The sequence below is a fragment of the Prunus dulcis genome, chromosome 6, assembly GCF_902201215.1.
Source record: "Prunus dulcis chromosome 6, ALMONDv2, whole genome shotgun sequence".
Taxonomy (NCBI): Eukaryota; Viridiplantae; Streptophyta; class Magnoliopsida; order Rosales; family Rosaceae; genus Prunus; species Prunus dulcis.
In genome coordinates this window covers 10,620,670-10,633,670 of record NC_047655.1, presented here as the reverse complement: position 1 = coordinate 10,633,670, position 13,001 = coordinate 10,620,670, and the positions used below count along the sequence as shown (strand labels likewise).

Sequence of the window (13,001 nt, the reverse complement as noted above, 5' to 3'; positions counted from 1 at the left end):
AAAGATGTGTACTTTGAATTTGAGAACGTATACTAGTGAAGGAATTTTATTTTCTCTTCCGTGCTCAGTTTAGCAGAGGCTGTTGGTTTCTCAGGTTTTGAAGCAAATTGATTGCCATGGAAAACCTTTTCTAATGTGAAATTAAAGACTATTCTCTTATATTTTAGATTTTCTTGACGGAAAAATAACATTTATGATTAGAAACACACAACTGATACGCATGCATAATTTTGCTTTGTTCTCTCTTTCTCCCTCATGGTCTCACCCACTTCACCTTTTCGTTTTGACAGCACAAATTGGGTAGAGGCCACCGGGAAAAGCTCCAGCAGTTCATAACAATAACTGGAGCGAGGTAATTGATAATCATATGTAAATTTTCTGTAGTTTGTCTTAAGAAAGGTTGGAGAATACTATGCTTCTACTCTACTAATTCTTTGAGTTAGGCTTTATTCTAAACAAATATGCATGTAGCTTAAATAATTTATTCATGTGTCACAAGCTTGTTGTAATATTGTAAAAAACAGGTTGTGTGATAGTGATAAGTGTTTTTATGTCTGAATCATGCTGTAACATGAAATGCATTAGCAGCAATGATGATAGTATCTTAATATAAGAATCTTATAAGCATGCTTAGGTTCACGAGTCTTTATTAAAACCCATTTAGATGTTGAAGTTTTGCTAGCTTGCATCTGTCATGCATGATATTTAAAGCAACCATTTGAACCAGTTGATGTTGCGTGTTTAGTTGTTGATTATGCTATGGCTGGCTTTCAATCTTTGTATCATAAGACAATAATATATATTTGCCCTTATGGTACATGGCTTATGAATTCTTATCTTACTCTTAAATGTTGTGCCCACTTGGTGTATATTTGCACTTATGGTACATGGCTTATTTATTTAAGAGTTTAATTTCGTCTATAAGAAAATAATATACTTGAAATCTTTTATTTATCTGAACCTCAATTCAAGTTGCAAGAAATTCAAAAGAGGGTATTTCTGTATGGTACATGGCTTACTCTCTACCCCAACCTTTAATAGATCTTGAGCATGCATGTTTGGATTGCTTGTTCTATATTTGTTTTATCAAGCTAGAACAACCTTCTTAGATCCCAAAATTTGCACAGAATCAGTAATCTCACATTCCCTATGCTCTTTCTAACATTGTATATATAGGCTTATTTCCAATTGTTGGATGAACAATTCTTGTATAGGCTTTTGTTCAGGTTACTAAAGTAGTTATTTTTTGTGCTTTGGCTGAAATTAAGTGGTATCGAAATGGCAGATTAGAACCAGCAAGCAGAGATCTGAGTTGAACAATGAAACAGGAAAGATGGTATCAAAATGAATCTAAATGGCAGTATTACTATCCAGTTTTATATCAAACACTTATTTACTTATGTTGAAATCAATTTTAGGATGGGCATTTGAGAATTTTGGAGTGGCCAAGCCTGCAAATAATATTAGATGTACCAATAGTTCACAAGTCTGTTCGTGATTTGGATTTCAGGCGAGGAAAATGCTTGATGATTGTCTTATGTACACTTAAATACAGGACAACAATGCATAAGAATATGCTATAATCAGATATATGTTTACATTTTGTTGATTGTCGTGATTCGTGTAAGTGTCATTGTTCTTATTTCACATATTTTAAACTATAAATTGGACCTTTGTTGTTTGCAGGTAATAATACAGTCAGAATATTGGGTGTGGGAGTTGTTTCGGCTCTGCTTGTTGATGGTTACAATACAAAGTTTACTAGGCTTTATTGATGGTGATATCTACTATGTAGTGTTTCATATTTTTTTAACTATAAAAGGGAGACAATTTTTGTCTTTTCCGTCTATAATGAAATACAAATGCATTGCTATTTCTTCACTTTTGGTTTTTTGAGAACATTATAGTGAATCTGTATTTTTTTGTAAATGATTGAATTCTAATTGTATTGCTCTATTCTTTTTATTTTTTATTTTTATGTGCAATGGGCAACACTTCATGATTTGGATTGATATTCTAAGAGTAATAAAGTGTAATTTCTAAAATCAACATCAGCACTCCATGATAACCGAAGCCTATAATTAGAAGGGTCAATAATATTTGTAGAAAGTAAAACCATTTTTGTAGGCACTTCACCATAAACATGAAAAATGAAGGCATAGACCATAATTTGACACATTTTTTTTTGATGTGGTAAGTCATAACACGCATTAGTATAATCAAAACCTTTGATGCTATAATGAGTACTTAGCATCAGTGCTAATATATTCCTTGATGTTGTTAAACGTTTAGGCATCAGAGGTCAACCTCTTTTGGCACATGGTAACAACTTACGCATTGGAGATTATGTAAATAGCGATACTGTAAATAATCTTTAGTATCGCATAATATCTTAATCATATGACTATATCATACTCATTGGTTCCCAATACTTCGGTTCTTAGGTACCTTTAGCAATGGATACTATCCTTTGCTAAAAGTCAATTTTCACATAGTGGTATATAAGTACCCTAAACTATACATATAAAATTAAAGCAATAAATATGTTTATGTTATATTGAATGATATATATATAAGATGAAGATCCTGCATAAAAAGGTTAGAGAGATGTGATCTAATCAAACACTAAAAATAAAAATTTCTTTTATAGCATCCATATTTTTGCCTTCAACTTTGGAGAATCCTTGTGCAAAGAAAGCATTAGCCACAAACTTCATAAAATAGCATATATGGATGTTAGTGAAACAAATAAATTGAAATTCAATAAGAATTATAAGGAAGAGATATACCAAGATTGGAACTCTCCAAGAACCTTGGTTGATGAGCAATTCGTGCTGATAACATGTTGTAAACTGAAGAGGATTTTGGAGAGAGATTTGGAAGAAGAGAAAACAATGGAAGAACAATTCTCAGGAGCTCAACCATGAGTTCCTACTCATCTAGTCTTGTATATTTCATTCATCTTTGGTGCCTATTTATAGGCATAGAAAATACATAGTTTACTACATAAATTGTAGGTTTCAACTTTCAATCACATCACAAAGGTATAGTGGGAGAGGTAGGTTTGACATAGTATATTTAGGTATGGTGGGAATATGGTGATACATGTTGGGGTGAGTTATATATTAGGTAATGGGTATTATGGTGACATCCACTTATCCATGTAAAACATGGATTTACAACAATAATGATTTCATTTGCTTGACTCAAAATAATTGCTTTTTAAGTCCATGGATGGATGATCATTTGGTCATTCACAAGCTGCTTGTTTATACAATCTGAAATTGGTACTTAGGTGACGAGGGGTAAATTTAAAAGATATTCAATCAAGAACGCAACAACCTTCACACACTTTAGACCTTGACCAAGTACACTTATGACTAGTCAACTGCTAGGCATGAACAACCACAATCAAGAATACACACAGAGCATGCCACAATGTACCTGCAACCCTAGAAGATTACTAGTGAGAACCTAGGCATTCAGAAGGACTCGTCAATCTAGGCATCCCCTATGCTAGCAACAACTATGGTGAAAGTGTGTGAAATCATCATAATCAAGTAAACACCAAACAGCAGATAATGATGACTAGTCAACTATAAGGACACAAACCCAGAATTTATACAATGACTAGTCAACCACAATTCATACGATGACTAGTCAACCACCAAGAACACAAACCCAGAAATTCATACGATGACTAGTCAACCACCAAGAACAGAAACCCAGAAAAATTACAGAGATGCAATCAGAAATTGTTCACCTAGAAACCCACCATTGGGAAAAACTGGGGGTCATCAACCGACCAGGCAATCCACTAAGTAGAAAAATATTCTTACAAAGGAACACAAGCAAGCTCAAGCAAAACCTAGATCTATTTAGGAAGATGAGCAATACCTCCTTTGTGCAATCTTCTTCTCCAACTTAGCAAAGCTTGAAGCCCAGTTCTTCATGGCAATGGCAGCTCCTTCTTCAGCTCATTCATCCCATGGCACCAGCTTGCAAGCTCAACTCAAACAGAAACCAAAATTTGGATTCAAAGGAGAATAACCAATTTCTTCAAGAAACCATACTCTTGAAGAAATCAATAGTGAATCTGACCTAGATATAAATGAGAGAATGTTTTTATGAAGCTAGATGCAGATCATTATTTCAAATGCAGTTTTTTCATAAAGAAATCAATATGGAAAAACTCATAGATGAAATGTTGTTCTCTCTTGAGGAAGAAGAACGGAAAGATGGAGAACCAATCTTTCCTCCAATTCCACACAAAAGAGACAGCTTACCCAAGAGGAATCTCAAGGCCTATATAGCCCAAAATATTCCCTTAGGTCAGAGTCCCATGTGGCAGCAGAGAGAGAAAAAGGAATAGGACAAAAAAGTTGGTTATCAAGCTGGAGAGCAAGGATGACTAGTCATCCAAGAAACAGATGACTAGTCATCATTTTATGAAAACAGTGTAATGCAATGTTATGCAATGCACAATTTACCTTTGTCAATTTGCATGAATCTCCATATGATAGTTGTTAGTTAAGAACACCTAGAGAAGCTATTCTCAATCTAAACTTGAGCTTGATAAATAACAATAGAAATCCTATTACAAAGTTGTCAAGGGAAGCCAAAAGAAAAACCCAAAATGCATACATTAACACAATCCAGGAAGGAAGTAGGTGTTGTGCGCAGCGGAAGCAGATTGCACTAGATGTTGGATATGAAACCATTGAAACAACAAGAGTAAAATATGAAATAGCGAAAATCCAAATGACACCAAGGATTTATATTGGTTCAACCCGTGTGTAGTCTACATCCAATTCGAAGACAGCGAGAAATTCCACTAGTATCCCAAAAGAGATTACAACCAAATGAGATTAACCCTCTCACCTATCCTAGGAATTACAGAGTTTAACTCTCACAGCCCAAATCCCAAATACACCCAAGTCACTCTCAAGCTAACCTCACACAAGAGCCAAGAACACAGGAATTGTTCTTGCTCACTAGGAAAGAACACGCTAAGAACAATACAAAGAAATAAATCTCCCAAAAACACAAAGAACAGATGAAGAAGACTCAACCTTTGAAACGGCTTGATCTTCCCTCAACATCTTGTGTAGCCAAAGAGGAGTTTATCTCCACCTTCATGGTGATGCTCTCTAGTGTTTCTCTCTGTGTGGAAGTGTCTCTCACTTCTGCTTTAGCCTCTCTGAGCAATGGTGCTCACGGCACCTCCAAATAGTGCGGCACAAAATGCCCACCACTCTCTTCTGACTGATGCTCTCTCTCCCTTATGTAGACAAGTGCAGCGGTTAGCTGCAAGGAGATTCACCAACAGCTCCCACGTGAAGAGGAAAAAGAAGCCAAACCATGTGCTGGAAGTTATCATTACTGGTGACATAAAACAACCACTTGGAATAAATAAGGAGAAAGACACCAACTCTTTCTCAAAGTGGACGGCTCCAACGAACAAAGAAAGAACCCAAAAGTATTTCACAAATGTTGTAGCACACATGTCACCAACCAACTGGACTCCCCCATAAAATAATGTCTCAAACTATACATTGTTTAGGCACCATGATTTCTTCGTCTTTTCCATCTTGCTTTTGGCTATTGCCCATGGAGCCAAGGGAACACAATATCCCATGCACATAATTTTATCATTCAAAAGACAATACCACCGAAAGCACTTGTGAACCAACAAAGTCAAGGTAGGTGCCCATAACAAAACACATCACATGTCATCAAATTTGAGCCAATTCCCACAGTAAGAACCTCAAAACTTGATAGAAGATTTAATTTCCACGCAGACAGTTTATTTGTTCACAACCACCTCATCCATGGCACTTGTGAGAGCAGCTCGGAAAACCTCCTCTTCTCATACTTGTCGATATTATCGTTATGACGTGTTCTTGAGTTTCAGAGGCCAAGACACTCGTAAGACTTTTACTGACCACCTCTACACGGCTCTTGACAACGCCCGATTTCACACTTTCCGAGACGACGATGAAGTCGAGAGAGGAGAAGGTATCAAGGCCGAACTGCATAAAGCCATCAAACACTCACGAACTTCTGTTATTGTGTTCTCGAAAAGCTACGCGTCGTCCAGATGGTGCCTTGACGAGCTCGTCATGATCCTTGAACGCAAGAGGCTCTCAGCTGACCATGTCGTTTTACCTGTCTTCTACGACGTGGATCCATCCGACTTGCGAAAACAGACAGGAAGTCTTGCAAAGGCATTTGCTAGACACCAAAAAACCCAACCGTCGAACAAAGTGAAGGAATGGAGGGAGGCACTTGAAGAGGTTGCAGATCTGGCAGGGATGGTCTTACAAAATCAAGCTGATGGGTAATCTCTTTCCTACCACTTCTTTTATTTACAGTCTCTTTCTAAAGTTAAAATACTGAAAATGGACTTTTCAGTCTGTGTTTTTTTTGCAAACTCACTCCTAAAACTAAATATAATTCCTTCCGACGGGTTACTATCAGGGTGCGTTAATTATAATATTTCTGAATTTTCCAATAAATGTTTTTAGGATAGATAACTAATCCATGAAAATCAAAATGGAACACAAATTTACAATTCCGTAAGAATGTTTTTCAGAAACCCCAACCTCATTTTAAGCAAATCAAACAAATCTGAAAGTTGGGTTTTTCAAATGAGAAGATGTGCAAAAATTGATGGAAAAATCAACTTAGTTGACGGATTGTACTATTGCAAGGATTTTTGAATTCTTTTTTCATTTGGATTGCAACTTTTCAGACATGAGTCAAAGTTTATCAACAAGATTGTTCAAGTGATAAGAGAAAAACTAAGGTGTAGACCCCTAAATGTTCCCCACATCATGATCGGAATGCATTCTCGAGTCAACGAACTGAATTTATGGTTACAAGATGGATCAGATGATGTTGGCATATTCGTAATTTATGGACTGAGTGGAATAGGGAAGACAACAATTGCAAAGTTTGTTTATAATACAAACTTCAGAAGATTTGAAGGAAGCAGCTTCATTGAAAACATTAGAGAAATTTCACAACAACCTAATGGCCTAGTTCAAATACAAATACAACTTCTTTCTGATATTTTCATTGGGAGAAAAGTAAAAATACACAGTGTTAGTGAGGGAATGACTGAGATTGAAGATGCAATAAGCTCTAAAAGGGTTTTTCTTGTTCTCGACAATGTGGATCATATTAGCCAATTAGATGCGGTGATTGGGATGAAAGATAAGTTTTATCCAGGAAGTAAAATCATCATAACAACTAGGCGTGCAGGATTGTTAAAGGCTCATCAAGTTACTAAGGTGCATGCAGTTCAATTTTTGGATAACAAAGAATCATTGGAGCTCTTAAGTTGGCATGCTTTTGGCCAAGACCATCCTATTGAAGATTACATAGAATGTTCAGAGAAGCTAGTCGATCATTGCGGAGGACTTCCATTAGCACTTCAAGTTTTAGGTTCTTCGTTGCTGGGGGAAAGTATAGGTGTATGGAAAAGTGCGTTGGAGAAATTAAAAGCAATTCCAAATGGTGAAATAGTAAATAAGCTGAGAGTAAGTTACGATTCTTTGCAAGATGACCATGACCAAAAATTATTCCTCCACATTGCTTGTTTCTTTATCGGAAAGGACAAAGATTACATTGTTAAAATACTAGATGGATGTGATTTCTATCCAATTGTTGGCATTCAAAATCTCATCGATAGATGTTTGGTGATTATTGATGAATGGGACAAGGTGCAAATGCATGACCTGATTCGTGGAATGGGAAGAGAAATTGTTCGCCTAGAATCAAATGAGCCTTGGAAGCGTAGTAGAGTATGGCATCATAAGGACTCGTTCAAAATCTTGATGGAAAAGAAGGTAAGAAATATGCGTTCTTTGTGCACATATGTTTTTCTTCTTGTAAATATTTTCCAAATGTTTTTCTCCTTTCCTTTTGTAGGGTACAGAAAAAATTGAAGGTCTTGTCCTCGACATGCACATGTGCCCTACTATAAACTCAAATCAGAAAGTCTTGGAAACCAGTGCATTTTCAAGGATGTGGGAACTAAAACTACTCCATCTTAGTCATGTACAACTTAACGGATCTTATGTAGAATTTTGTACAGGGCTACGATGGTTGTGTTGGACTAAGTTTCCTTTGGATTCTATACCCGTTGATTTTCCTTTGGAAAGCGTTATTATTCTTGAAATGCAATACAGCGGTCTGAGACAAGTATTCAAGGGAACAAAAGTATGTCACTCTCTACCCTTTTCAATTTCTTTTTCATTTTCATTAGGCTTTTAGTTTGATAACAAATTATATATTTATAACAATTAACTCCCCGCATTATTTTCTTCTGTACATTTTCCCCTACAGTATCTTCCGTCCTTGAAGATCCTTGATCTCAGCCGTTCTCATTCCCTTACAGAAACCATTGACTTCTCATATTGCCCAAATCTAGAGAAATTGGTTCTAGTAGACTGTACAAGCCTGATTTATGTCCATGGATCCATTGGAAACCTAGAGAGACTTATTTACTTGAATATGAAAGATTGCAAAAACCTTAGGATGCTTCCCAAGAACATTTGTATGCTAAAATCACTTGAAACATTTATTATATCTGGTTGCTCAAATCTGAAAGAGTTATCAATTGAGATGTTGAGGAACATGGACTCGTTAAAAGTGCTTGAGACAGATGGAATTCCGATAAGTGAATTATGGCTAGAAAGAAGTTTGAGTATCTTGGGTTCTTTACCATGCTCTTTAGTAAACTTAAGTCTTTGGGGGTGCAATCTTTCGGATGATGCCTTTCCTATGGATTTTAGTAATTTGTCCTCATTGAAGAGACTAAATCTAGGGAATAATCCAATTGGTAGCCTACCAAATTGTGTCAAAGGATTAGCAAGGCTCGATGCACTCTCTTTTAGTAAGTGTACAAGTCTCAAATCGCTTCTCGGGTTACCAAAACTAGGGTTCTTGGATATCATAGATTGCATATCATTGGAGAAAATAACATATCAATCCTTTCAGTTAGAGTCGTCAAGCTTTCGTGTTCGCAACTACAACCTAGTTGAGTGGCAGTACAGGTACAAGTTACAACCCATTGGTGGAGTTGATGTAGAAATGATCAACCTCTTGGGATTGTGCAACTTGTTGGAATCAATGGCACCCATTCGGATGCACAAACCATCTTATATTTCAAGAAAGGATGATTGGAGTCCCGTCCAGGTGCGCCACTCTCTCTCTCTCTCTCTCTCTCTCTCTCTCTCTCTCTCTCTAATGATCACAGGAAATGGTTGACTAATATTGTCAGTTATCTATTGCATATATATAGGGACTGTACGAAGATGGTAAATTCAGCACATTTTTTGGTGGGAATGAGGTTCCAGGCCAATTCAGCCATAAAAGTAGAGGGTCCTCAATATCTTTTACCATGCCTTTGCTTGATAATCACAGAATTAAAGGCTTGCTCGTCTGTGCTGTCTATGCGAGTTATGGCTCTGATTTTCCTCACAATCACATGACTGGTTTTCAACGTTATCGTGGGCTTATGGATACGATTATTAGAGTCAGAAATAAGAGCAAGGGTCTGAAGTGGTACTATACGCCATCATTCTTCGGCATTCCAGGTGAAGGAGAAGACATGATATGGTTAAGCCACTGGCAGTTTAAAGATGAGCCCTTGGAAGGTTGCGATCAAGTGGTTGTTTCGGTACGTACGGAACATCGCTTTCAGGTAAAGGAGTTGGGGATCCAGTTTGTGCAGGTTGAACAAGAGAGTACCACCATTTATCCTGTTTATCCATGGGTCTTGAATCACCCAGGAGAATACTTGTTCAATGATGAAGATACAAGAGGTGTGTGGTTTATTGACGCACTAGATGATTTTATCCAACTATTTCCAAAATAAACTAAATTATAAAAATAAAAATAAAAAGACCCCTCATAAATTAAATTAGCATCACAATCTGTGCTGTTAGGATAGGATATTCATCATCTACGGTGTTCCCAGGTCAGTCCATATTTCATTTGAAAAATAAGTTTCCTCTAATTTAAATTGGGATTTTATGTTATTTTTGTATGTTTTTCAGATAATGAAGAAGAGCAACAGGATGATCGCTCAATTGCAGCCCCAACAGGCAGTAATAACTGCAGCAGCTGCCTCCATGGCTGGAAGGTGCTCATCACCGCAGCTTGCAGGCTCACGCTTTCTCTCTCACGCAGACAGAAGCAACAGTCAAAAAGCCGTGGCTGAATTATTTGTACATCGCTCAACTCAACAGCTGGTTAATTGCCCGACAGAGTGGCTTTCTCCCTTTATCCAATGGCCTATACACTATACTACGGAAGCTCGTTTCTGGTTCTTCAACCCAGACAAATTATTGAGGTCTGGAACCATAGTTAGAAGGGTCATAGGCTCCGGAGCCATGAAATTTACTATATTCTCGTGAACATTATACCTGCAAAAGCATATTTATTAATTTCCAAAACAAATCATATCCACATAGGGAAGCAAAGAATTAACCTATACTGATACCTTATCTGTTGAAAAATAAGTGTTTTAGCTGACATTATTTTGTATTTAGTTTAAACTAGCAAGGGTACCCGCACGATGCTGCGGGTTTTGAAATTGCTTCAAATGTGTATAAAGTCGTAAAAAATGTAGGAAACATGGCTTTGTCAAATATGTGCTGCTTGTTATGTTAAAATACTGGCCCTATTTATATATATATTGAGATCTAAACAGTGTCATCATGATTAGTTTGGCATGCTTAAGTTGTAAAAAATAAACTAACATGTTTTATATGCTGCTTGTTATGTTAAAATATCATGCTTAGTTTGGCAAGCTTAAGTTGTAAAAAATATTATGCAACAGCTAGGATTTTTAGAATCTGCGCAATAGGGTTAAAATCACTGAAAATACTTGCAAGAATACAAGGTAATTGTATTATAAGTGCTCATGCAAGGTCGTTGTCCCCAAAGATTATTTGACTAATTTGTAATTAAACTAACTCTTAAGTAATAACTAAAATATATTTTTATCAAAGATTTGAAGTTTATGAATTTGAAAAGATTAAATTAACAGTAAAAGAAATCTGAAAGTTGGGAAATAATAACAACAAAGAAGAAAAACGTTTTCTTTTTAAAAACTAACAATTTAGAGAAGCTAGGGTTTAGCCATCACCGTCGCAATCCTATGCAATTCTATCAATTACTTATGAATTTCCACATATATGCTTTGAAGGTTAGGTTTTCCTAATGCATATTTTCCTTGTGATGTTCAAGCAAAAACATATATCTAACATGCAATCCGTCTGTGATGTTCAGATCAAATATAAACATGCAAGACTTATTAAGTTTTGTGAAAACCCTTTGAAAAATCATGCAACCCTTAAGGGCGTGATGTTCGCCTTAAGTGAACTTACAATTACTAATCACAAGAAGCCATCCTCAATTTTAGGGTGATGTTCCAACAGAAATTGCATCAAATTACTTGTCTACATATCCTAATGGTGATCAATCATTAAAATAAATAGATAGTTTTAAACGCAATGATTAATAATTCAAAGCTAACATGCATCCATTCATAAGAAAATTAATAAAATTACATATTCATGCTAAGGCTTATGGCCTCGCCCTAGCAATAGAAAATTAGTTACGAATTAATAGGAAAGCAAACATGCATCCATTCATACTCATAATTAAAATAAAAGAAAATATCATTCGAATTAATAGGAATAAAAACACCTTGAAGTAGAAGCTCTTCAAAAACCCTAGCCAAAGTCTCTGTTTTCCCCAGAATTGCATAAAAGAAAAAGTCCCCAAAATAGTTGTGAGAAAGAGCTTAAATACCCCTTAAAACCTAGCTGCCAATGTACAGCTTTCCTATCCCCACAAGGAAACTAATTAAAATAAAATGATACTAAGAAATAAAGTCCAAATTGGATTAGGAGAATCTGTCCACAATCTACCCAGCCACGTTTTGGCCTCAAATCTCCTCCAAATCTGGCCCAAGATAGCTTGTTTTAAAGATAAAAATATTCTGAACACTTCTCCAAAAGGCCACGAACCCATCCGAGGTCATCTTGGGCTCCAAAAACGCAATAAAAGCCCAAAACATCACTATTCCAGCATCACGCACTACTCCTTTATTTTATTGCCAGAAAATAACCGCTTGGTAGAAAAATCTGAAATTTCAAGCTAAGTGGCTCACAAACGTCCTCCAACTGGAATTACTCCAAAATTCGTCCATTTGATTACGTTTTGCGCCAGAGGAAGTCAAAAGCCCTATATTGAAAATATAATTCAAAGTATCAAAATTCTTCCAAAATATTAACTAAAATATACTAAGAATAGGGTTAAATATATAATATAAAAATACCCATCAAAACCCATGTTTGGTAAGAGATAGGATTAAGTTGAATAGGATTGTATAGTCTGATCGGAAAAAAAACATCAGACTCGCTTGTCTAATATAGCGAGCCCGAAACGTGGTTTGCAAAATAATGTGGGTGCTATTTTGAGCACTCGAGTCTGGTTGGATACCACCACCACCATCAAACACACGAGCCCGAAACATCAAAAATACCACCACCACCATGACGCCAAGACCGTCAGACCAACATCATCAAATCCATAACCAGCCACCACAAACCCAATCGAATCATCATCATCACCCAATCAGTCAATCGAACCATCATCACCACCACATAACCAGCTCAACCACCATCACCGCCCATTCGAACCACCACAACCATTAATTAGTGGAATCAGAGAGAGAGAGAGAGAGAGAGAGAGAGAGAGAGAGAGAGAGAGAGAGAGGGTTGATGGTTCAATTGGATATGCGGCAGCATGAAGAGAGAGTGAAAGGAGGGAAGGAAGAAGAAAAGAGAAAGGAAAGAATAGGAAGAAAGAAAGAAAAAAGAAACGGCCTGGGATAGAAGAAACAAAAAAAAAATTGGGCCAAGGAAGAAAAAACAAAGGAGAGAAGAGGAAGGAAGAAAGAAAAAGGAGAACAACGAGAA

General features: G+C 36.5%; 1 protein-coding gene across 1 annotated transcript; it reads left to right on the top strand.

The window, feature by feature from the left end:
- The first annotated feature begins 5,810 nt into the window (after positions 1-5,810).
- LOC117630261 (disease resistance protein RUN1-like) lies at positions 5,811-10,393 on the top strand. Its single transcript, XM_034363008.1, has 6 exons — positions 5,811-6,340; positions 6,755-7,853; positions 7,936-8,226; positions 8,353-9,204; positions 9,311-9,833; positions 10,068-10,393. The coding sequence occupies exons 1-6, from the start codon at positions 5,832-5,834 to the stop codon at positions 10,229-10,231; spliced, it is 3,438 nt and encodes a 1,145-aa protein (XP_034218899.1). The 5' UTR covers positions 5,811-5,831; the 3' UTR covers positions 10,232-10,393.
- Positions 10,394-13,001: the final 2,608 nt, after the last annotated feature.